Below are 24,361 nucleotides of genomic sequence, written 5' to 3' on the forward strand. Positions count from 1 at the left end.
GGACAAGGCCCGGATGGAGGGGAGCTGGGCCTGAACTGCGGCTGTCGCCCGCGGCCCTGCTCTTTTGGGCAGCCAGCCGCGGGGTCAACGCCCGGTTGCAAACTCCGGGGGTGAATCCCGCAGATCCCAGCACGAGACACAGGCCGGGCGTGGCGGTGGGGGGCTCCTCGCCGCTGGGGCTCCAGCGATCCGTTCCCAGCCAGAGGCTCCCCCTGAGGTTCCGGGACACCCGAATCCCAAGCCCAGGGTCCCATCAACCCGCAAGCCACAGCCGGCCCGGGTTCCGCGTGTCTGGGGGACTCTGAGGATCGTCCTCCCCTCAGGGCTGGGACTCCCCCACGGCAGCGGACAGCCCCGCAGCGCTCCCTGGCCCCGGTCCCAGGTGAACGGATCCACTCCCGCGCCCGCCTCCTCCGCCCGCCTAGCGAGCGCCCCGGGGATTCCCCGGCCCCAAATCGGCCGCTGCCGGGTGGAGTCCGCCCCAGAGTCCGGGATCCCCCCAAGGTGAGAAAACCCGCTAGGCGCCTCCTAAGCGGCGGGAGAAACTGGCCCCATCACGGCCCGACGCCCTCAGCGGGGGCCGGCTCCAGACGTCCGAGATTCCCGAAGCTGGAGGCCGGTTCCGCCCCCGACGCTCCCCCGCCGCCACATCCGCCCCCATTCCGCGGGTCGCCGAAGTTGGGGTGCTGGGCCGCTTGCCACCCGCGACTCGGTTTCCGCTTCTTTAGAGATTTTGCTTCTGCTTGTCTTGCGCGAGCTGTCCCCAGCTCTGGGGTAACGCTGCCAGGTGCCCCGTGCCGGCGCTTGGGAGAGCAGACTGCGCCTGCCTCACTCTCAACTCCGGCCAGGAACAGGCCCCCCGGGAGGCCCCGGAGGAGGCCCCGGGGGAGGGCGTGTCGCCGCGCCCCGCCCCGCCCCGCCCCGCCCCGCGCCGCCTCGGAAAGCCCCCGCGGTCCCGCCCACCCCAGGGACTCGCTCAGCCTCCGCTGACTTTTTTCGCTGAGCGCAGCCGCCTGGCGCCGGTTTCCGCCAGGCTGTAGCGCGCGGGCCACAGCTTCTCTGGGGACGCAGCAGGGTGAAGTGGGGACCTCGGCGCGCGCCCAGCTCCCGGCTCTCCCGGCCCGCGCCCCGGCCCCCGGCCCGCGCCCCGGCCGCCGGCATGGTGCTGCTGGCCGGGACCGGGCCGGAGGGCGGCGGGGCGCGCTGCATGACCCCGCCACCGCCGTCCCCACCCCGGGGCGCGCAGGTCGAGGAGGACCACACTGACTACGAAGAGTTCGAGGACTTCTCGAGTCTGCCTGACACCCGCAGCATCGCCTCGGACGACTCTTTCTACCCTTTCGAGGACGAGGAGGAGCAAGTCGTCGAGAGCGCAGAGAGCGTCCCGGAGGGCGTCCCGGAGGCGGCGAGCCTCCTGCGCGCCGCCTGCGCCAACGACGTGGGGCTGCTGCGGGCACTGGTGCGGCGCGGGGTGAGCGTCGAGGAGGCGCAGGAGACAGACCGCAACGGCCGGGTAAGCGGACGGCCCCGCAGATCTGAGTCCCCCCGCTGCCCCTGCTCACCTCCTCCCCACCGCATCCTCGATCCTCGCAGGTCCTGGCTCTGGACTGGTCCCTCGGTCACTCTGCCGCGCCCTGGAGCGGCTTTTCCTGGCTGTTTGGGAGCGCGGTGCGCGGGGAGCCCTGGGTGGCCTCCCGGTCCCAGGCTGGGGGACGCGGTGCGAGGAGGGGGCAGTTTAAAATGCCCGATGTGGCAGCGCGGCAGGAAACGCTGCCAGTCCGGCATCCTCACCGCGTCCCCTCCTCGTTTATTGGCCCCCAGGGACCTCCTGACTCAGAATTCGCGCTGGCGGCTCCCGCTGCAATCCAGGATTGGCTTCTTGTGGGGTCTCTTCAACCCGGTCCCCTCCTGACCGTTACCTTTCCCTGGGCCCCTGGCTGGGGACCGTTCCTCCTGGCCTGCAGGCGACAATCCCTCCTGCCAGCTCCCCATTTGCCCCCTGGGCCGCCGCCCTTGCCCTAACACGCTAGGGCACAGATGGGCTCCTCGAGCCGCGATGATTTGGAAGCAACAGTTTCCTCCCTCGCCACGACTGCTTGGTCCCCTGCCCACCTGCACTGAGCCTTGCGGCATGCGCGCCGCGACTAGCCAACCTTATCTCTGGCTCTTCTGTCTGCACGGTCACCTCCGCGAGCCAGTGCCAGCCAGGGCTCCCCAGAGGCAGAGCCTGGGAGAGCAGCAGAGCCGCGGGCATCCACTCGGGTAGGGCAGGCCGCGTGGAGGGAGGCACAGGCTATCCATCGGTTATGACATGACTCTGAGAAAGCAAGAGTTGTTTAGAAAAGGAAAGAAAAAGTTGGCCTAAGAAGGCTTGAGAAGGACTGGCTGGTGGAACACACCCCACCGAGCAAGCGCTTCAAGGGGAAACTGCAGTGTCCACGGGGGCCAAGTCCCCATTAGTCTGTGCTCAGTGGGCAAATGGCAGCGTTCTCACCTGATTTTTATCCTCTCCAAGGTCCGCGGTATCTGCAGAGGCAGCCTAGCACGAAAGCAAATGCTTTGCTCAGGAGCCTGCAGCTGACAGAAAACATATGCTTTGACTTGGGAACCCGGGTCACCTTGTGACTTTGGCTTATCCTGCAGTGGGTGGGGCAGGTGGTTTGCCCCGACTGTGATCTGGGCTGCACTTAGATGAATGGGAAGCCCTCGAATGTCACACTTTCCTCTTTTTTTTTTTTTTTTTTTTGAGACAGAGTTTCACTCATGTTACCCAGGCTGGAGTGCAATGGCGCGATCTCGGCTCACCGCAACCTCCACCTCCTGGGTTCAGGCAATTCTCCTGCCTCAGCCTCCTGAGTAGCTGGGATTACGGGCACGCACCACCATGCCCAGCTAATTTTTTGTATTTTTAGTAGAGACAGGGTTTCACCATGTTGACCAGGATGGTCTCGATCTCTTGACCTCGTGATCCACCCACCTCGGCCTCCCAAAGTGCTGGGATTACAGGCGTGAGCCACCGCGCCCGGCCACACTTTCCTCTTGTACTACCTTGCCCCTGTGATTCAGTTACCTCCCCCTGGGTCCCTCTCACAACATGTGGGAATTCAAGATGAGATTTGGGTGGGGACACAGCCAAGCCATGTCACATAGCATGTGAACTTGGAGGAAGGGTCTGTGCTTGTCACATGTTAGGCAGTGAGACCTGAGGTGGGGTCCCTGTGGGTAGCATCACCTGGAGCCCTTCTTCTTGCAGTACCCCCTCCCCCAGCCCAGGCGGCAGATGCCCTGGCTGGCATGTGATTAGGGCTTGGAGCCCCTCCCGAGGTCCTAGGGGCTGTTTCTTGAGTCCTACTTTCGGTTGAACTGTGAGTTTTCAGGCCCAGATGTGTGTATCAGAAACCCCCTTGCTTTGTGAAAGCTGGTATGGGGGCCAGCTTTAAAGGAACCCCCACCAAGTTCAAGTTCATAAAGGTATCAGTGGGGTAGGTCTCTCCCCCTGTCCTGGGCAGCCTGGTGTTCTCCAGTGGGCTGGAATGGGCACAGGAGGGGCCTGGCTTGCCCAATTCCCACTCTAGGGCTCCACTGGCTCACCTTTGTATGATGTTTTCTTTAGGGGCAAAACATAAATGTTTGTAAACAGCAGAGGGGCAGAGGAGGGCTGTGGCACAGGAGGCTGGCCCCAGCCTCTCAGCAGGTTTGTGCTCGGTTTCGTGGTCTGTAACACAGGAATAACGGCAGCCGCTGCCTCCTAGGATGTGAGCGCAAGCTGGCTTAGTGCACACAGGGCTCTGAGAAGGCCTGGCCCAGGCCTGCGTGTGCGGTCTTGTCTAGTTTCTCAGTCACCTGCCTTCTTCTCTTGGCTTAGAAGAGAGCACCTTCCACTTTTAGTTTTGTTTTGTTTTGTCGTCTGCCAGGCAAGGCTTTTTCTCTCTCTGCTTTTCTTCCCCCTTGATTACAGCAGAAATGAAGACTTTTTTGTTTCTCTGTGTCACATAAAATAATGATGTAGCCCGGACACAGCCTGCTAACTTCGAGACCCCTGGATTCTTTCATCTTTGGATCGGACTGAGCACGGCCTGTGTTCTATTCTCTGGGGGGCCAGAGCGGGGAGCGAGGCAGGAGCCTCCATTCTTTTCATTAGCTTCCAAGGCTGTTGACCAAACAGCCTCTATATTCCTGAAAAACGGCTGAAAGGATCAAGTGTGGCAAAACCCAAATGCCCTGCTCTGTGGCAAATGGAGTGAGTCATTGCCAAAGTGTTTATCGAAGACCTACTGTGCTCCTCCTGCTAGGTACTCCAGCAGACTCAAAGCTGAATCCAGCAGTCCCTGCCTTTGAGAGTCCTAGCGTTTTTTTGTTTGTTGGTTTGTTTGTTTTTTTTGAGATGGAGTCTTTCTGTTGCCCAGGCTGGAGTGCAATGGCGCGATCTTGGCTCACTGCAACTTCTGTTTCCTGGATTCAAGTGATTCTCCTGCTTCAGCTGAGACTATAGGCGTGTGCCACGATGCCTGGCAGATTTTTTTGTGTTTTAGTAGAGTCGGAGTTTCACCATGTTAGCCAGGATGGTCTCGATCTCCTGACCTCATGATTTGCATGCCTCGGCCTCCCAAAGTCCTGTGTTTACAGGTGTGAGACCTAGGAAATTGGGAAGCAGACTGCTTTCTGCAGGACGGTGTCCAGCCTCCTCAATGGCAGCAGGCTACCCTCTCACGGCCTACAGGATCCTGTTTTAAGGGCACCTTCCCGGGGAGGCTTCTGTCTCCCCTTGTCCAAGCCTACAGAACCTGGAGCCGAGCAAGCAGAATGCAGGCATTCAGATATTGAGGGCTGAAATTATAAGTAGGATGGTCATTCAGAGAGCAGGTGACGTTTGAGCAGAGAAGGTATCTGGGGGAAACAGCAGTTAGAAGGAACTGCTTGTGCAAAGACCTTGGGGCGGTAACCTTGCCGAGGCCTGGTCTCCAAGCTTGTCATGATTATGACAGTGCAAACCTTAAAGAAGGCCCGAGAGCTTTGGTGCAGTGGAGGGGTGATTGCATTAATGACAGAATGCCAGCTCATGGGTACCACCCATAGCCGGCTTTCCAGGAGGAAAGTTTCTCTAAAGAAGTCTAAACTTTTCTGGGACGTGCTTGTTGAGCTGTTCATCTCTGGGCATTTAAGAAGGGAGCTTTGCCTGAGCTAACAGGCTTTCCATTTGGTCTGGGTGACTAAGGGTCAGATGTGTTTTGTTTAAGAAAATGCATTCTCTCCTGCCTCCTGAGATTGGTAGAATGTTGGATGCGGCTCAGCACACCATTTTCTTTCTCAAATATTTATTGCTCTAAAAGCATTGTGTGATTTAATATGCAACATGTAAATATTTGTCAAATAATTGCTCTGTAATATTCAAAGGGTGCTCCTGATGCCTCCTGGATTCATGGTTGTTCTGTTCGCTCTGACTTGAGGCAGTGAAAGCTACCATAATTCTTTTTCTTAATCCTTCTCTTGCACTCATTATCACCTGAAGTTCACCTTTATGGCCTTGGCAGCTCTTGAAATGACGGTGAAAACAAAGAAAGTGTTTCAGCTGTTTTAATTGTCGCAGAAGGGCAGTTTAAATGTCAAGCAGCTCTTGGACCGAATTAGGCCCAAATATGTGCCACATTTAAAATACTGTACTCCTGTCTTGATGGGATTCTGTTTCTGCATGTTTATGTTTGTTGGTTTGGTTGGTTGTTTGTTTTTTGAGATTGAGTTTTGCTCTGTCGCCAGGCTGGAGTCCAGTTGCAAGAACTCTGCTCACTGCAACATTCGCCTCCCGGATTCAAGTGATTCTCCTGCCTCAGCCTCCTGAGTAGCTGGGACTACAGGCACATGCCACCACGCCTGGCTAATTTTTGTATTCTTAGTAGAGATGGGGTTTCACCATGTTGTCCAGGATGGTCTCTATCTCCTGACCTCGTGATCCACCCTCCTCGGCCTCCGAGTGCTGGGATTACTGGTGTGAGCCACCAAGCCTGGTCCCCATGTGTTTTTTATGTAAGTGTGGCCTCAGTCATCTGTGGCCACAATCATGCTGCCTAACAAATAACTACAAAACCTCACGGGTGTTTGCGACTGTAAATGTTTTGCTGGGCTGGCCTGGCTCAGCTGATCGAGGCTGGGTTTGCTCATTCATCTGCATTCAGCTGCGAATGGCTGGAGCAAAACGGTCTTAACTGCGACGACTCATTGCTGCTCCATTTGGCCTCTCATCCTCCAGCGGGCTGGCCTGGCTTGTTTTCCATGGTAGGGGCAGGGTTCCAGGAAAGCAGGCTGAGCAAATAGGGCCTCATGATGCTTCAGCTTGGCTGAGGCTCAGCGTCACTTCTGCTGTAGCCAGCCACAAGGCCAAGCAGAAGTGGTTACGCCTGCCTCTTCCTGGGCTTCCCGGCCTGTGCCTCTCCCAGCTGGAATGTCCCTTGCCAGAGGTGTGGGTCTTAACTCAGGAGCCAGATAAGCATCCCAGAAACAGTCCAGAGAGAAATGCTTCATTCTTCAATCCCATCCCATCAGATGCCTCCTTATGATCTGAGTGTCTTCAGACCCGACGTAAATATGCCTCTGGAAGCATAGGTTGTAGTTTCTCTGTTTCTTTGAAATTGCTCTCAAATACCACACTCCAATCCAGTCAGTTGCCACTCAGCCAACTCTGACATGGGATTTCACTTCCACCTCAATTTCTGTATCTGTGACGAGTAGAAATAAGTAAAATCCACCCTCAACTGTCCTTTATATTTTATTACTTTTTTTGAGATGGAGTGTCAATCTGTCGCCCAGGCTGGAGTGCAGTGTTACAATCTCGGCTCACTGCAACATCCGCCTCCTGGGTTCAAGCAATTCTCTTGCCTCCGCCTCCCAAGTAGCTGGGATTACAGGTGCCTGCCACCATGCCTGGCTAATTTTTGTATTTTTAGTAGAGACGGGGTTTCACCAGGTTGGCGAGGCTGGTCTTGAACTCCGGATCTCAAGTGACCCTCTCGCTTGGCCTCCGAAAGTGCTGTGATTACAGGTGTGAGCCACCACACCTGGCCAACTGTCCTTTAAATTCAGGCACATCATTTAAAAATAATCTCTTCCATTTCTTTTATAGACACACATACTGTATTAGTCTGTTTTCACACTGCTATAAAGAACTGCCTGGGACTGAGTAATTTATAAGAAAAGAGATATAATTGGCTCACAGTTCCACATGGCTGGGGAGGCCTCAGGAAATTTACAATCATAGCAAAAGGTGAACGGGAAACAAGGCATGTCTTACTTGGCGGCAGGAGAAAGAGGGCGAGTGAGGGGGGACGTGCCACATTAAAACCATCAGCTCTTGTGAGATGGTTCTCACTATCGTGAGAACAGCAAGGGGAAATCCAACTCCATGAGCCAAATGGCTCCCACCAGGCCTCTCCTCTGATGTGTGGGGATTACAGTTCAAGATGGGATTTGCATGGGGACACAGAGGCAAACTATATCACATACTTAATGACTCAAGGATTCCTGAGACCTACTTCATCTTAAAATCTGGTATCATCAGATGTACAAACAGGTGCCACCATCATACATCTCCATTCCTCATCACAGCTAAAAGGGGCATCCTCTCCGTCATACTATTCAGGTCTGTGTGGCCGCCATCAACCCCCTCCTTGCCCATGAGCTTTTTTACACATGCACAAATGTGTGCACACGTGTATACACACACACACACACACACACACATTCCACTGGCTGTCTAAAAGATTTCTTTTCCAACTTTTGTGAATGAAACATTTTCTTTGTTCACATATTTTAACGACTTCTCTACATTCTTATTTCTTTTAATTAAAAGGATTTATGTGTTCTTTTACATATGGAATTGTCTTGACTTAATTTGGAGAAATAATGTCACATGGTTATGATTTAGAATTATTGGCCCAGTAGGCCATAAAGTCAAGCTCAAGAAAGTTCAAAAATGTGGTGTCATAAACAGCATGTTCTCTGAACTCAGTTCGTTTTTTTTCTAAATAAAGCTTAAAAATATATTTTAAAATTTAACACAATTCTAAATAACTCCATAAAAGGGAAATCATAATGTAAATTAGAACTGAAAAGTAATAAAAATACTACATATCAAAATGTGTGGGGAAAAGCAAAAGTGGCATCTTGAAGGAAAATTATAGGTAAAATAAAACTCAAGAAAGGAAATAATAAAATGAAAAGCAGAAGTTGTTGAAACGATGAAGATTATACATCCAGGACAAAAACCGATTCTTTGAAAATAATAAAATAGATATTTTTGACATAGTAGTCACAAAAAAGAGAAATAGCACAAATTTGAAAATACAGCCTAACAGGTTATAGTACAATTATAGCAAGGGTTAAAAAAAGATCCCTTTAAGAATGTAACCCTATAAAATTTTTTGGTTTTTTTTTGAGACGGAGTTTCACTCATGTTACCCAGGCTGGAGTGCAATGGCCCAACCTCAGCTCACCGCAACCTCCGCCTCCTGGGTTCAGGCAATTCTCCTGCCTCAGCCTCCTGAGTAGCTGGGATTACAGGCGCGCGCCACCATGCCCAGCTAATTTTTTGTATTTTTAGTAGAGACGGGGTGTCACCATGTTGACCAGGATGGTCTCGATCTCTTGACCTCGTGATCCACCCGCCTCGGCCTCCCAAAGTGCTGGGATTACAGGCTTGAGCCACCGCGCCCGGCCCCAGCCTATAAAATTTTAAAACTGGCCAGGTGCAGTGCCTCAGGTCTGTAATCCCAGCACTTTGCAAGGCTGAATGGAGAGGCTTGCTTAAGGCCAGGAGCTCAAGACCAGCCTGGGCAACATAGCAAGACTGTCTCTACAAAAAAAAAAAAAATTAAAACTTAGTTGGGTGTGGTGGCACATGCCTGTAGTTTCAGCTACTGGGAAGGCTGAGATGGGAGGATCACTTGAGCCCAGGAATTCAAGGCTGCAGTGAGCTAGGATGGTGCCACTGCACTCAGCCTGGATGACACAATGAAACCCTGTTTCCAAAACAAAAACAAAACAACCAATTCCCACTGAAGAGTCTCGCTGGATTTATTACTCCTTCCCCGTAGTCCTAATTCTATGCCATTGTTGGGCCTTACCTTTATGAATAAGTAAACAGGGCCTGGCAAACGGAACCAATTTTCTGTCCTCTAGAGCTAGAACTAAGGGTAAATGTGGCAGGCAGAGTCCCCTTCCTGTAGGTTCCCAGAGCATGGCCAACACCATGTCCAGAGCCCTTCTGCTGCACATCCAAGCGCTTCCAGGCCACTCTGCTTCCCTTCACAGGGACACTGACTAACCCTTGCTGATTTAAAAATAAAGGGAATGACACTGAGTAAAAAAGCCACTCTCGGAAGGTGATATGCTGTATGGTTCCGTTGACGTCACAGGCTTGCAATAATGCAGTTTCGGAGATGAAGAACTGATTAGAGGCACGTGGGGCCGGGGTGGGGCGGGGAGAGGGTTACTCTAAAGGGTAGCTGGAGGGGGCCTTTCAGTGCCGGAACCATTCTGCACCTTGATTGTGATGGTTACAGGAGGCTACATGGGGGTTAAAATTGCATAGACGTACTTGCGTGCACACACACACACACACACACACACACACACACACTGGTGCAATCTGAATAAGCTCCGTGGATTGCAACAATGTCAAGTTTATAGAATTGTTATTGTAAGGTAATTGTGCAAGATGCCACCTTTGGGGAGGACAGGTGAAGGGTATGAGTTTTTGTGGGTCTGTAACTATTTCAAAATAAAAAGTTGAACGAGACCAGGTGCGGTGGCTCACACCTGTAATCCCAGCACTTTGGGAGGCCGAGGCGGGTGGATCATGAGGTCAAGAGATTGAGACCATCCTGGTCAACATGGTGAAACCCTGTCTATACTAAAAATACAAAAAATTAGCTGGGCCTGGTGGCGTGCGCCTGTAGTCCCAGCTACTCGGGAGGCTGAGGCAGGAGAATCACTTGAACCGGGGAGGCGAAGGTTGCAGTGAGCCGAGATGGTGCCATTGTACTCCAGCCTGGGCAACAGAGCAAGACTCTGTCTAAAAAAAAAAAAGTTGAATGAATGTGAAAGTCTGCACCGATGACCTTTTTTCTATAACCTTACTTCCATGAATTGATTGAATTTTGGACATGAAAGCAGGCTCAGACCTAGTTATTCATAGGTAGGAAGAGGACTAACCAGAAATATTGGGCATCAGAACCTGGCTACTTTTATTTTGAGATGGAATCTTGCTTTGTCGCCAGGCTGGAGTACAGTGGCACCATCTCAGTTCACTGCATCTCCACCTCCAGGGTTCAAGTGATTCCCCTGCCTCAGCCTCCTGAGTAGCTGGGACTACAGGTATGTGCCACAACACCCAGATAATTTTTTTTTTTTTTTTTGTATTTTTGGTAGAGATGGGGTTCTACCATGTTGGCCAGGATGATATTGATTTCCTAACCTCATGATCCACGTGCCTCGACCTCCCAAAGTGCTGGGATTACAGGCATGAGCCACTGTGCCCGGCCCAGAACCTGGCTACCTTAACTGTGGTTCATGGGCCAGCAGCATTGTTATTGCCTGGGAGATTCTCTCAAATGTAGGATCTCAGGCCTCTGAGAATCTGCATTTTAAAGTCCTGAGATGATTTGCATGTACATTTAGATTTCAGGAGCTCTGGAACTTTTCTTAGAGTAGAAATTCAGTTTGGTGGTCAAAGATGCAGGCTTAGTTTGGTTACCTGATCCTGGACAAGTCCCATGATCTTTCGATCTTCAATGTCCTTTAGATCTCCGTCTAGAAAACGGGAGGCTTATTATGAGGATGATAACACCTCCTAGAGGTTCTAGGCAGAATTAACGCGTAAGTTACATAGAAAGTGCGTGTGCCATACTAGACACTCAGTAAACAGAGCTGTTGTTTCTATGGGCAAATGAATCTCCAGATGGTTTTCCAGTACTGCTAGTTCCATTTTAGCCAAGGGGAAAAGTGGAAACAAAGTGAATGTTTAACCAAAGAGGAGTAGCTAAGAAAATAGCACGTCCACATGGTGAGGCCTCTTTTGTAACTGTTAAAAGTGGCAGCCGGTGCGGTAGGGAGAAGCCCAGAAGGGAGAAGAGGAGGGTGCTGGGGCTTCTGGTGCGTCTTGTGGGCACCTCTGATGACGCGAGGGTGGAAGTGGAACAGAAGCCTATTGCGGGTGGGAGGAGAATTGGAAGCGGCATAAGGAGAGCGTTTCAAGGACAGGGAGGAAGCTCGTTGTGCCAGGGATGGTCACAAGCCTTTCCCTTTCCTTTTCTTTTTTTTTTTGAGATGGACTCTCGCTCTGTCGCCCAGGCTGGAGTACAATGGTGCAGTCTTGGCTCACTGCAGTCTCCGCTCACTGGAGTACAGTGGTGCTGTCTTGGTGACCTCTGCCTCCTGGGCTCAGGCGATTCTCCTGCCTCAGCCTTCCCAGTAGCTGGGACTACAGACACCCGCCACCACACCTGGCTAATTTTTGTATTTTTAGTAGAGACGGGTTTCAACATGTTGTCCGGGGCTGGTCTCGAACTCCTGACCTCTGGTGATTTGCTCACCTCAGTCTCCCAAAGTGCTGGGATTACAGGCACCCACCACCACACCTGGCTAATTTTTGTATTTTTAGTAGAGAAGGGATTTCACCATGTTGGCCAGGCTGGTCTCGAACTCCTGACCTCAGGTGATTTGCTTACCTCAGCCTCCCAAAGTGCTGGGATTACAGGCGTGAGCCATTGGGCCGGCTGCCTTTTCTCTTTTCTTCAGCATTTCCCTTGAGTACTGGTTACTGCAGAGACCCCTGGAGTCGGGGCCTGTCGTGGGTCTTGGAGGGACTGATTGTGTCCAGTGTTGGGCTGTGCACAGGCGGCTGTGGTGGATTCCCAGGTTTTCCCCACAGCTGCTTCCCTTTAACTCTGACAAGGCAGCCATCCAAAGGGCCCGGCCTGCCCTACTTGTAGCGGGAGGGTCAGTCTGTATCGTTTCCTTCTAGACCTTGCATCTTTTGTATTTTAAAACTCGAGGGACAGCAGTCATCTCCTAAAAATAGCAGCAGTGACATAGCTCTGCAGTCAGTTTCGCTGGCGCTGGGAATTCAGCTTTTGTCTCTGGTGTTAGATAATGGGCAGGTTTCTAGGAAATGAATTCCATGTACAGTAGAGCCAGGTTCAGTTGACCTCACTGGAGACCTTGAGCCCGGCTTACTGCACTTCGGGGCCCTTCAGTCATCTCCCAGCTGACCTCCACGCTTTGGAGGGTCCCGGTCTTTGGGGCACGTGTTTCCTTGGAAGCGCAAAGGCCCTAGGCACATAAGAGTTGCGTTTGAGGAAGCTGGCACGGGCTGCGATGGCCCCTGAGGAGCGGGGGAAGGGGCAGTGCCTTGTCACCTGTATGTCCTTTGTTGAAGAGTGAACTGCACCAGGCCATCTCTGAGGTCGTTCCCACACCGTGATGGGGGAAGGCCACTTTGAGCTGGAAGTACAGGCCCTGCAGGCGATCAGCTCATTCTGGTTTGCCTGGGACTTTCCAGTTTTTTGATTTTAGCACTGAAAATCCTGCATCCTGGGAAACCCCTCTGTCCCCAGCAAACTGGGATGGTTAGTCACCCGACCTATGAACAAGGCCCCCTTAGGTTGAGGCCGCATGCGGAGTGTTGCCTAAGAGAAGCTGAAGGACCCACCAGCTGAAAATTTCTCCTTTAGCACTATCTGGCCCCCGACTTTGGAGGAAAACAGTGTGTTAAGTTCCATTATCTGGAAGGAAGCACTGGACTAAGCTTAGCCTCTTATACTGGGTTCTTTTATCACACAAGAAGGCCATCACCCAGCCAGGGGTAGGGCCCACATGGGGACACAGGACAGATGGATCTTCTTAGGGGGATTCTGGGAGATAGGAGAGCCGTTATCAGAGAGGGCCTGTGGGGTGGAGGGCAGGGGCTGGATTGGCGTTGGGGAAAAGTAGATTAAGTACATTTCTTGAAAAAATTCACTTACTTAAAATACACTAGGGAAGCTGCGGCCAATTTCTTTTTAATAGAAATAATCATTTTTAAATTTTCTTGAGTGTAAACAAATCTGAACCACTGGGTCCGTTTGTGAGGCACAAGTGTATTGAGTTAATTTTTCTTTTCTTTTTCTTTTTTTTTTAAGAGATGGGGTTTCACCATATGGATGTCAGGCTGGTCTTGAACTCCTGACCTCAGGTGATCCACCCGCCTCGGCCTCCCAAAGTGCTAGGATTACAGGCGTGAGCCACCACGCCTGGCCAAGTTAATTTTTCAAAACCCCAAACCTATCTCATTTGTTAGAGGTAGTGACTTACAGTGACTCTACTAATAATTGTATTGGGACTAAGAATAATTAAGATACTCTTGGCTGGGCGCAGTGGCTCATGCCTGCAATCCCTCAGGGCTTTAGGGGGCTGAGGTGGGTAGATTGCCTGAACCCGGGAGTTCAATACCAGCCTGGGCAAGATGGCAAAACCCCATGTTACCAAAAAATACAAACGTTTGCTGGTCATAGTGGCATGTACCTGTAATCCCAGCCACACAGGAGGCTGAGGTTGCAGAATCACCTGAGCCCAGGAAGTCGAGGCTGCAGTGAGCCATTGTACTCTAGTCTAGTCTGGGCAAGGGAAGTGATAGTGTCTCCAAAAAAAAAAAAAAAAAAAAAGTCTCAATTTTTTTTTTTTTTTTCAATAATTTTAATCTGGTAGATGGACCTTGAAAATACTTAAGTGCTCATATCATTCTTATGGATTGGTTTGGGTGTGTGAGTTCTAACATAGACAGCAAGGCTGTGTTTCCTATAGTAACATCCAACAAGTCTGTTAAGTAATGTTTTTTTTTTTCTGGAAAAGAATAGATTTTCCTAAACTTTATTAAAACACAGTATCAGGTGCTGAAGGGATAATTTTGAGATTCTGTATTTTTCCACTTACAGAAGAGGTATGGAGTTTTTTTAAATTTCTGGATGGAACTACTGTGCATGACTTTGAAAAAGTCACTTTCACTCAAAAAATCCCAGGGTCTTTACCTGGAAAATTAATTGATGCACCTATAAATAATTTCTAGCTCTAAAAATCGATGGAATTCTATCTTGCAATTTAAAAAAATTAAATGAGTAGAATCAAATGATTAAAACACAGTAGTCACGGGATTACTAGGAACAGAGTTTTGTTTTTTTTTTAAAGAAGCCTAACGAAAAAGGTCAAAGTAGTGGGAAATCCCCAAAAAGCATAAAAAGAAGTAATTTGCAAGGGAAAGTGAAGAAAAAGGAACCTTTTAAATAACAGCTGTATTGATATAGAATTCACATACTATACAATTCAACTGTTTAATGTCTACAAATCAGTAGATTTTAGTATATTCACAGATTTGTGCAATTATCCCATGGTTAATTTCAGAACGTTTTCATCAATTCAGAAAGAACTGTGTACTTTTCAGCTTTTATACTCTATTCCCCACACCCTGTAGCCCTAAGCAACCATTAGTCTACTGTGTGTGCCTATGTACATGATTTATGGGAGGATTTTTATGAAAGAACTAGATCCTTGTAACTTTATGTCACCCTATCTTGACAATTTCTTCAGTGAGTGAGTAGGGCATTCACCCCCCCACCAGGAGTGGCTGCCACATACAAGACATATGTGGGCTCCATCTGCAAGACTCTCACCATAAATTACCTATCAATTACAGTGGAGGATGAGGGGCTGAGTTTTTAAAGTATGCAAAGCTCTAAGTCTGACTCATTCCGTGTTGAGCGTTGGGCCGCACTGTCCGCTCCCTGTCGCTGCAGAGGTCCTCAGAGTGTGGTCCACGCCCAGCGTGACCTGGGACCTCACCCTACGCCCCTTGGATCCCAGGCGCTGGGGCAGGATCAGCACTCAGTGTTCAGCAAACCCTCCAGTGGGTTCTGTTGTCTGCTCACCTTTGAGCACCGTGGATGGGCTGCTTTTAGGACATCGTCTGTTTTGATGTTTCTTACACCTCCCACCCGCCACCCCACCAGTTTTCTCTTTCCACCTCAGCTTGTCCGGCATTCTTTTCTGAAGGGAAGGTTGCAGTGGGTTTCTCTTGGTGGTCTTGTCTGCTCCCTCCCTCTCTTTTCTTGCTCCTGACTCGGCGGGATCTGGGGGAGCAGCTCTGCAGAGAGTAGGCTAGTTGGCTTTGCCCTTGGTGGGGTGTCTGGGGGCTTGGGAGGGGCTTGGGAGTGGACAGATGCTGACGGACATCTGCTTCTGTCAGTGGCTTCAGTCCAGACTCGCCCTGGACCAGGTCTTGTCAGTGGTCTCCTCCCACTGCTTCCTCCGTCCTTCCCTCTTTGCTGCCTCCTCCATCTTTCCCTTCTTTTCATGAACATATTTGGATCCCTGCTGTCATAAAAACAAAAACAACCAAAAACCCCAAATTCACTTGCCAGTGGGTTGGGCTCCGGCAGGTCCTCAAAGTCTTCTGCTTTCCAAGGCCGAAGGCTGCCAGCCGGTGGGTCCCGTGTCCTCATCTGCCTCCAGCCTTGGGCTGGCTGGTTCTGCCCTTGCCTCTCGGCTGCTTGTCCTCAGTGTGTGCATTATTGGTGGGCGCCATGAAAGCATCCGTGCCAGGGGCCTGGCCCTACGTCTGGAGTCCTCATCCCACCCACTGAAACTTCTCATGACCCTGGCAGGGCTGCCTCTCCCTCCCCCAGAGCTTTGGGCACTATTGTCAGAATTGGAACAGGACGGCAAACCTGCCTCAGGGCCCGGGATGCGAGGTCGGAGTCTCAGATTCCCTCGGCCCTGTGCCTCTCGGCCAGGTGTGCTGGGTGTGCGCAGCTTGTTCGAGGCTCACGGTAGCCTGGCCTCTGGGCTCGCCAACACTGTGGCTCCCAGGAACTGCTCTGTGCCTGGGATCCTGCCACCACAGCCTGCACCCTGGACCCGGGAGCCTCTCTTTCTCTCTTTGTTTCTTTCTTTTTTTTTTTTTTTTTTTGAGACGGACTTTCGCTCTTGTTACCCAGGCTGGAGTGCAATGGCGGGATCTTGGCTCACCGCAACCTCCGCCTCCTGGGTTCAGGCAATTCTCCTGCCTCAGCCTCCTGACTAGCTGGGACTACAGGCACGCGTCACCATGCCCAGCTAATTTTTGTATTTTTAGTAGAGACGGGGTTTCACCATGTTGACCAGGATGGTCTCGAGCTCTTGACCTCGTGATCAACCCGCCTCGGCCTCCCACAGTGCTGGGATTACAGGCGTGAGCCACCGCACCCAGCCCCTTTGTTTCTTTACACTGCTCATTTGTTGGTCTCCCCTGCAGTTAGGGGAGATGGTCTGGTGTCCCTTCCTTTGTTCCATGAGGCCCTTCTCACGGGCTGGCCTCTTTACTCCCTGTCATGGTTAGTTTCATGAGTCAGCTGGGCTAGGCCGCAGTACCCACGTGTTCCATCCAACATTGGTCTAGGCATTTCTGTGCAGGTATTCTGTGGCTATGGTTAACATCTACAATTAGTTGACTTTAAGTCAAGGAGATTACTCTCTGTAATTTGGGTGGACCTCGTCCAATCAACTGAACAAAAACGGAGGTTTCCTGGAGGAGAAGAAATTCTGCCTCAAAGCTGCAGCCTCAACTCCGGCCTGAGCTTCCAACCTCCCTGCCTGCCCTGTGGATTTTGAACTTGCCAGCCCCCACAATCTGTGAGCCAGTTCCTTAAAATAAATCTCTTTATTCTGAGTCTCCTCTTGGTTCTGTCTCTCCGGAGAGCCCTGACTGATGCATTCCCCTAGGAACGTTGTCTGCTGGCGGAGCCTCCCTGGGCTCGTGCAGCTGGTGCCAGCTCTCAGCCCTGTCCCGCTTTCCTGAGAGTCACATGTGCATTCAGGCTCACGTGCAGACTTCCTCCTGCCAGTCTTCTCCCAGCTTCTCCTTCTTAACGTGTTCCTGTTGCCCCCAGGACCAGCTTCCTGGGCATACAGCCTGTGCAGTCCACAGGCCTGTGCTTAAAAGGGGCCCCTGTCTGGTGGAATGCTGTGCTGTTACTGTTTTGAAACTCTTAATGGTTTTGAAACAGAGTCTGCATTTTCATTTTGCACTGGGGCTCCAAAGTGCAGCCGGTCCTGGCTGCCCCTGCGTTTCTGGCTGCCCATGTTTACAATCCTACAGTCAGCTCGGACTTCCTGGTCTTCTGTATCCAGTCACTTCCCAAGCAGGGGGAAGTCCACCACGATGGTCTCCCACGCTTCACTGGGGTCTCAGTTAAACAAGTGCTGTATCTCACCCCCAAGACTCTCACCAGTCTATTCTGCTGCCGCTTCTAGATTTATCTTCATGTGTGTGGCTTTTTTATTTTCTTTCTTTCTTTTTTTTTTGAGACAGAGTTTTGCTCTTGTAGTTTAGGCTAGCGTGCAGTGGCGCAACCTCAGCTCACTGCAACCTCCGACTCTTTGGTTCAAGTGATTCTCCTGCCTCAGCCTCCCAAGTAGCTGGGATTACAGGCACACGCCTGTACACCACCACACCCAGCTAATTTTTGTATTTTTGGTAGAGACAGGTTTCACCATGTTGGCCAGGATGGTCTCGATCTCTTGACCTTGTGATCCGCCCACTTCGGCCTCCCAAAGTGCTGGGATTACAGGTGCCGTAGCCACTGCTCCCAGCCTTTTCTTTTTTACAGCAGCATTGTCTTTGGAAACACTCCCCGCAGAGCCCCTCACACTAGTTCTCAGCTTCCCTCTCTGTCACAGAAGCTGGTGACTTGCTGTCCCCCAGCTGTGCGCTATGCTGCCTGCTCCCTGATCCACCGTGGTGGATCCTTGTTCGCCATGGAACACACATCTGCCCCTCCTTGGACGGCAGGACCACTCAGGGGTCCCCTCCCGTGAACTTCCCATGGGCCCCTTTGCTGCATGGCTTCCCCTGACTTCGGACCCTCATCACAGTTTGCAGCTTGGTATAGACTCTGATTCTGCTGTGTTTCATACTGAGTGGTGGATATTTTCTCTTGAAGCTTGATCAGCTCCATGAGGGAGATGCTCAGCCTCATTCAGTTTCTGCCCTGTGCAGTTGGGCAGTTTGTTGCACATGGTTGGTGGATTGTCCCTGCTTGGTCCCCCCAGGCTGGAGTGCAGTGGGGGGAATCTCAGCTCAATGCAACCTCCACCTCCAGGGTTCAAGCGATTATCCTGCCTCAGCCACCAGGTGTGCATTACCATGCCTGGCTAATTTTTTGGTATTTTTAGTAGAGACGGTGTTTCCCCGTGTTGGCCAGGCTGGTCTTGAACTTCTGACCTCAGGTGATCTGGTCCACTTCAGCTTCCCAAAGTGCTGGGATTGCAGGTTCAAGCCACCACATCCAGCCTGTCCCTGCTTTTTGAATATGATTCGGGTACCGTGCCCTGTTGACAGTTACCTATGTTATTTTGAAAATTCTTAAAAATAGGGCAGATCTCAGCACTGGACGTTTCGGTTCCAATAATCCTTTGCTGTGCATGGCAAGGTGCTTAGTAGCATCCCTGGCCCCTGCCCACTGGATGCCAGCACCAGTGCCTTCCCCTCTGTGATGACCAAAGTCTCCAGACATTGCCAGTTTCCCCTCGGGGCACAGTTACCCCTGGTTGAAATCACTGGAATAGAGATGGAAAGGAGTAAGATCATTGGAGTTATAAACCTGGGCGCCTTCTTTACTGGAAGAATCTGCGGTATTTGGCATGCTTCGCTGCTCTCTCCTGCCTCTTTCTCACCAAGAGTTTTTTCAGGTGTTTTTCACAGGTAAAGAATTTATGTGCTTTGGGGCCAGATGTGGTGGCTCATGCCTGTAATCCCAGAACTTTGGGAGGCCAAGGTGGGTGGATCACTTGAGGTCAGGAGTTCGAAAGCTGCCTGGCCAACATGGTGAAACTCTGTCTCTACTAAAAATACAGAACACTTAGCTGGGCGTGGTAGCACGAACCTGTAATTCCAGCTACTTGGGAGGCTGAGGCAGGAGAACTGCTTGAACCCAGGACGTGGAGGTTGCAGTGAGCCGAGATTGTGCCATTGCACTCCAGCCTGGGCAACAGAGCGAGACTCCAAAAAAAAAAAAAAAAAAAAAAAAGAATTTACCTACTTTGTTAGGAAAATTGTATTTACCAGGTCCTCCACCATGCACTCCTGTTCTGTAAAATGGAAAATACCATAATTAGAGTTCCTGGCTCTGAAATGCTTCTCTGGTTGTTATTTGGAATGTTTGTTGTTGTTTGAATCTTAGCATTTGACCGGATTTTCCTCTTGGAGTTGTAATAGGACAAGGGAGCTTTTAAAAGTATAATCTGAGGAGATTAGCCCCAGGAGGCATGAAACATCCCTCCGAAGTTCACGGTCGGTCTTTCGAGGACATCCCATCACGTTTATCCAGTGCCCAGTGTGAGCAGCCTAGAGGACAAGTGAGGCCGCTGCCACCTGCCTGGTAAAAATGTAATTGACAGGAAGTTAATGAGGGGCAAAGACAACTGTTTTATGCCTAACAGAACCGCATGACACATGTTTTACCAAGAAACCATGCACTTGGCTTTGATTTTCAAAGTGATTTTTATGAACTAATAACATTTCAAGTAGGCACTTTCTATGTTGGAATTCTCCCTTTAAAAAGAACTCTCGGCCGGGCGCGGTGGCTCACGCCTGTAATCCCAGCACTTTGGGAGGCCGAGGCGGGTGGATCACGAGGTCAAGAGATCGAGACCATCCTGGTCAACATGGTGAAACCCCGTCTCTACTAAAAATACAAAAAATTAGCTGGGCATGGTGGCGCGTGCCTGTAATCCCAGCTACTCAGGAGGCTGAGGCAGGAGAATTGCCTGAACCCAGGAGGCGGAGGTTGCGGTGAGCCGAGATCATGCCATTGCACTCCAGTCTGGGTAACAAGAGCGAAACTCTGTCTCAAAAAAAAAAATAAATAAATAAATAAATAAATAAATAAAAAGAACTCTCAGCTGGGAGTGGTGGCTCATGCATGTAATCCTAGCACATTGGGAGGCTGAGGCGGGCTGATCACTTGAGCTTGGGAGTTTGAGACCAGTCTGGGCAATATGGTGAGACCCTTGTCTCTACAAAACATGCAAAAATTAGCCAGATGTGGTGGTAGATGCCTATAGTCCCAGCTCCTTTGCAGGCTGAGGCAGGAGGATCATTTGAGCTGGAAAGTTGAAGCTGCTGTGAGCCATGATCATGCCACTGCACCCCAGCCTGGGAGACAGAGCAAGACCCTGTCTCAGAAAAACAAAAAAATAAAAAGAAAATAAAAAGAAATGTCACAAAACAATTTGCATTAAATATACCTCTTGATTCAGTATGAAATTGCCTCTTTTTCAGTTTAATGTATGTATTTATTTAGCAAATATTCACTGGACATGCGTACCTGTGCCGGGCACTGTTCTAAGGGACAGAAATGGAGATTGCTGCTGAAATGGAGCTTGCGTGACTTTAGGGGAGAGAAACAATGACAAGCTCAAATACATGCACCCCTTCTCAGGGGAGGGAGCAAGTGCTCAGAAGATGCGATAAGGCAGGCAGGGAAAGGGCTTTGCAGCACTGGGATGCTGAAAATTTCTCTCCTCGCCAGGGAAGGAACCTTTGAGTGAAGACCTGGAAGGAAGTGAAAGTCTTGCTGTTTGGAAGTCTAGGAAAGAGGCTTCCAGGCTGGTGGAGCAGGTGGTAGAGCCTGGAATGTTCTAGAAGAGCCAGGAGGCCAGAGGGGCTAGAGCAGAGCAACGTGGGGAGAGGGCAGTAGATGAGGTCAGAAGCGACTGATGCTTAACTCACAAAGAGAAGGGCAGACTCTGGTAAGGAGAGCTGGAGGGGAAGGAAGAAAACCCAACTCCAGGCGTAAGTGAGAGCTTTGCTGGCGTCCTGTTGAAGTCTGGTCCTCTTTCGAGCGGACGAAGTCTTCCAGGGCAGTCTTCTTAGGCACTGGTAGTGCTGAGCTTGTCTCTTACCTGGTGCTTAATTAGATCAATGCCTTTTCAAAGTTTAACTGAATCAACAAGTGTTTTCCTGGATGCATACAGAGCTGGAAGCTGAGGTCCCCTAAACATTGTCCTTGATGGACAAATCCATACTTGGGATGCTGATCTCTGGTCCTTAGCTTAGTGGTTTTAGGTCTGACTTTGAGTCTTGGTGGTCATTTCCATTTGACAAAGGAGTTTAAGCTTGTGATTATATGGGCTCTGTTGAGCGTGTGGCTTTGCTTGTTCAGGTGAAAAGTAACGCACTGAGAAATGCCTGAATTGGAAAGCACTTCCTGGGTGTTTGTGACTTCCTCTATCGGCCCCTGAGACGAGGCTGCCCCAAGGCCTGTGTGGCTAATAGGTGTGCTGGCGACATCTGGGTCGTAGCCTTGTTGGGCGCTTGCATGAGAGATGAGGCCATGGGCCCAGGTGTTCGATGGGTTGCCATGCTGGATGATAGCACTGTGCCAACAGGCCTGTGTGAAGCAGAGCTGTGGGCCTACGGTCCGACAGACGGGACTCACCACAGGGCACCTCCTCTCTGTCCTCATCTGAAGCAGATGCATCCATCAGTCCTTTGCACATCCCAGAGTTTTGGTGATGGCTTCTCCATGCCAGGCTTTCCACGGGAGATTGGAGGCCAAGACAAGAACAAGCCATGGGGCTCTATCCTCAAAGACCCAGCAAGCGGCAACCCAGGCTATGGTGAAGACCCTGAATTCTAGGTTCTTGTGGTCTTGAGAGTTTCTCTGTTGTCTCTCTGCTTGATGCCAATTGCATAGCATTTCTTTCTTCTGTTATGTAACACCGAGAAATAGAGTCATCGTTCAGGACACGTGAGGAATTTGTTCCAGAACTCCCCCACCTATACCCAAATCTGCATATACTCAAGTTGCACAGTCCACTTTGTGGAACCCCTGGAGACAAAGAGTCGGCCCTCCGTAGGTGGATTTCACTTCCCACGATTTGGTTGAAAATAATCTAGGTATACGTGAACTCTGACAGTTCCAGGGTTGTTTAAGGGTCAGCTGCAGAGCAGCCCTGTATGAGGAAGAAAACCAGCGCTGGTGTTAGTGGCACAGCCCGTGGCTCTTCACTTGATTGGAAATTCTTGTGTAGACCTGATGGACTATAAGAATACGACATGCATTGGGTTCTTGTCACTCTGCGTGTGTGTGTGTGTGTGTGTGTGTGTGTGTGTGTGTGTGTACTGTTTTCTTCTCTTTATTTTCCATGCAGTTTATAAGAGGACATTTAGACCAACCAACAGTTCCTGTCTGCAGTATTTTAGTGCCGAACAAGTTTTGCTGTGTGGCCTCTTAATGCATAATTCAGGAAATTGCTGTTGCTATCTTGCAGTCAGTATAATGGGAGAAGGATCTTTCCAGTGCAAACATGGCCTTGTCCAATACATTTACATACCCCAGGACGTTGCTCATTTGTTTCCTGGCTTTTAACTTAACAGCACTGCAAATATGGGCCTTTTCCAATATATTTACATGTACCAGGGCATCATTTGTGTGTTTCCTGCCTTTTAACTCAGCAGCAGTATTTGCTTAGCTAAGAAGTTGGGAGAATCTTTTGCCTACTGAATATAAAAAAGCAATGAAGTTGGTGGTATGTGAAGTTTTCATTGTGGGAGAATATTTCAGATTTTAGTGATTTCATTTTATTTATTTTTTTTTTGAGATGGAATCTTGCTCTGTCACCCAAGCTGGGGTGCAGTGGTGTGATCTTGGCTCACTGCAACCTCAGCCTCCTGGGTTTAAGGAATTCTTCCACCTCAGCCTCCCAAGTAGCTGAGTACAGATGCCTGCCACCATGTCTGGCTAATTTTTGTGCTTTTAGTTGGGGGGGGTGTTTCACCATGTTGGCCAGGTTGGTCTTGAACTCCTGACCTCAAGTGATCTGCCTGCCTCAGCCTCCCAAAGTGCTGGGTTTACAGGTGTGAGCCACTGCGCCCAGCGGATATGTTTCTTTCTTTAACCTATGACTTCCTAGTGGACATTGAGGTTATTTCTAGTTTGCAATTTACACAGAGATTTGCACATCTTCGTACAACAACCTACTGACTCTTAGGAAATTGTTAGATTTTGTTTGGATCTGTGTAGTAGGTTCTCTTATTTTTGAAAGTCAACCTGCCTTTCCCTGGGGTAGGATTAGACTTCCCTCCCTGTAACATCACATTTGACCACATCACTTGCTCTGGCCAAGTCAGCGAGAAGTGACTTGTGTAACTTTTGGCCAGAAGTTTTGAAGTCCAGCATATGATTTGCCTTATCCTTTTTCCCCCTTCCAGGCAACCCGCAATTTTCCAGGTAGATTCTCCCCCATCAGCCTGAGTCCTGGAAGGGCAAACAATGTGGGAAAGAGCTGCATGCCAACCATGTGGCATGTGCAGGAAGCAGACGTTCATCATGTGCCACTGGGATGTGGGGATTGCTTGTTCTGCTGCACAGCCTGACTTACCCTGACCCACCGAATGCATGTTAGCCAGTGGACCCCTAGAGAGTGAACCTGCTTAGGCCATCACTCAGGCATTTGAATATCGATGTCCATCTCTTGTCCTGTCCCTGGCTTATCACCCTTGACTAACATACTCTGAGGCAGTCTTCACCCCAGTTCCTGTTTTCATGTTCTAGGGAGATAAGGCCCCATACCCTGAGCTGCTTGACCACACGACTTCTGCTTTAAGCCTGGGGAACCCGATAGGGTAACCCCCGAGTTCCTGTGGTGAGTCTCATGCTCCCTTCAAATTAACTAATCCAACCGCACTGTGGGAACGCACCTAGGTAACCTCATAAAGGATCCAACCCACAGGCCCCTCCGTTTCTCTCTTGTTCCCCATCTGCTGATGGAGGGAGCAGGTCCTGGATAGGTCCTCCCCTCTTCTCTTTGGTCCTGCCAGGGGTGCGGCCTCTTCTTTGTAGACCTGTGAGTAGTAAACGTCACTGTTTCATTTTCCAGTCTAAGTGTCCCGCACTGCGCTGCACCTGACTACATCAAGCCTCACCACCTCACTTAACAGATCGTAACACTTAAGTTTACTAGCGAGGTAGGGGAGTACATTTCCTTCCACACTCTTGCCAAAACCAATTAATTTGCCTCTTTTTACTCTTTTCCAACTTGTCAGAAAATGTTACCTCACTTTTATTTGTGTATTTTTGTTGATTAGTGAGGCTGAGACATGTTTCATATCACATGTTTGCTAGCCCTTGGTATATCTTTCTTTGAACTACTTTGCCAATTCCTTTGTCAGTTTTTTGATTAATCTGTCTTGTCTTCCTGAGGTCTAAGGATTTTTTTTTACATATGCTAAAGTTACTATATTCTGCCTTCTTTTTCTTTCTTTCTTTTTTTTTTCTTTTTTTTTTTTTTTTTTTTTTTT

The 24,361-nt window shown here is 50.2% G+C and overlaps 1 protein-coding gene across 2 annotated transcripts in view; it reads left to right on the forward strand.

The window, feature by feature from the left end:
• Positions 1-961: 961 nt before the first annotated feature.
• The window catches only part of ANKRD33B (ankyrin repeat domain 33B), a 107,366-nt gene continuing 83,966 nt past the window's right edge, over positions 962-24,361 (forward strand). For both annotated transcript variants that reach the window (XR_005195229.1, XM_017496948.2), the window contains exon 1: positions 962-1,513. Coding sequence is in view for 1 of the 2 variants with exons in the window: in XM_017496948.2 (XP_017352437.1) it covers positions 1,160-1,513 (354 nt within the window). In the remaining variant the exon portion in view is untranslated. The remainder of the gene's footprint in view (positions 1,514-24,361) is intronic.

This window comes from Cebus imitator, unplaced genomic scaffold, assembly GCF_001604975.1.
Source record: "Cebus imitator isolate Cc_AM_T3 unplaced genomic scaffold, Cebus_imitator-1.0 Scaffold226, whole genome shotgun sequence".
Classification (NCBI taxonomy): domain Eukaryota; kingdom Metazoa; phylum Chordata; class Mammalia; order Primates; family Cebidae; genus Cebus; species Cebus imitator.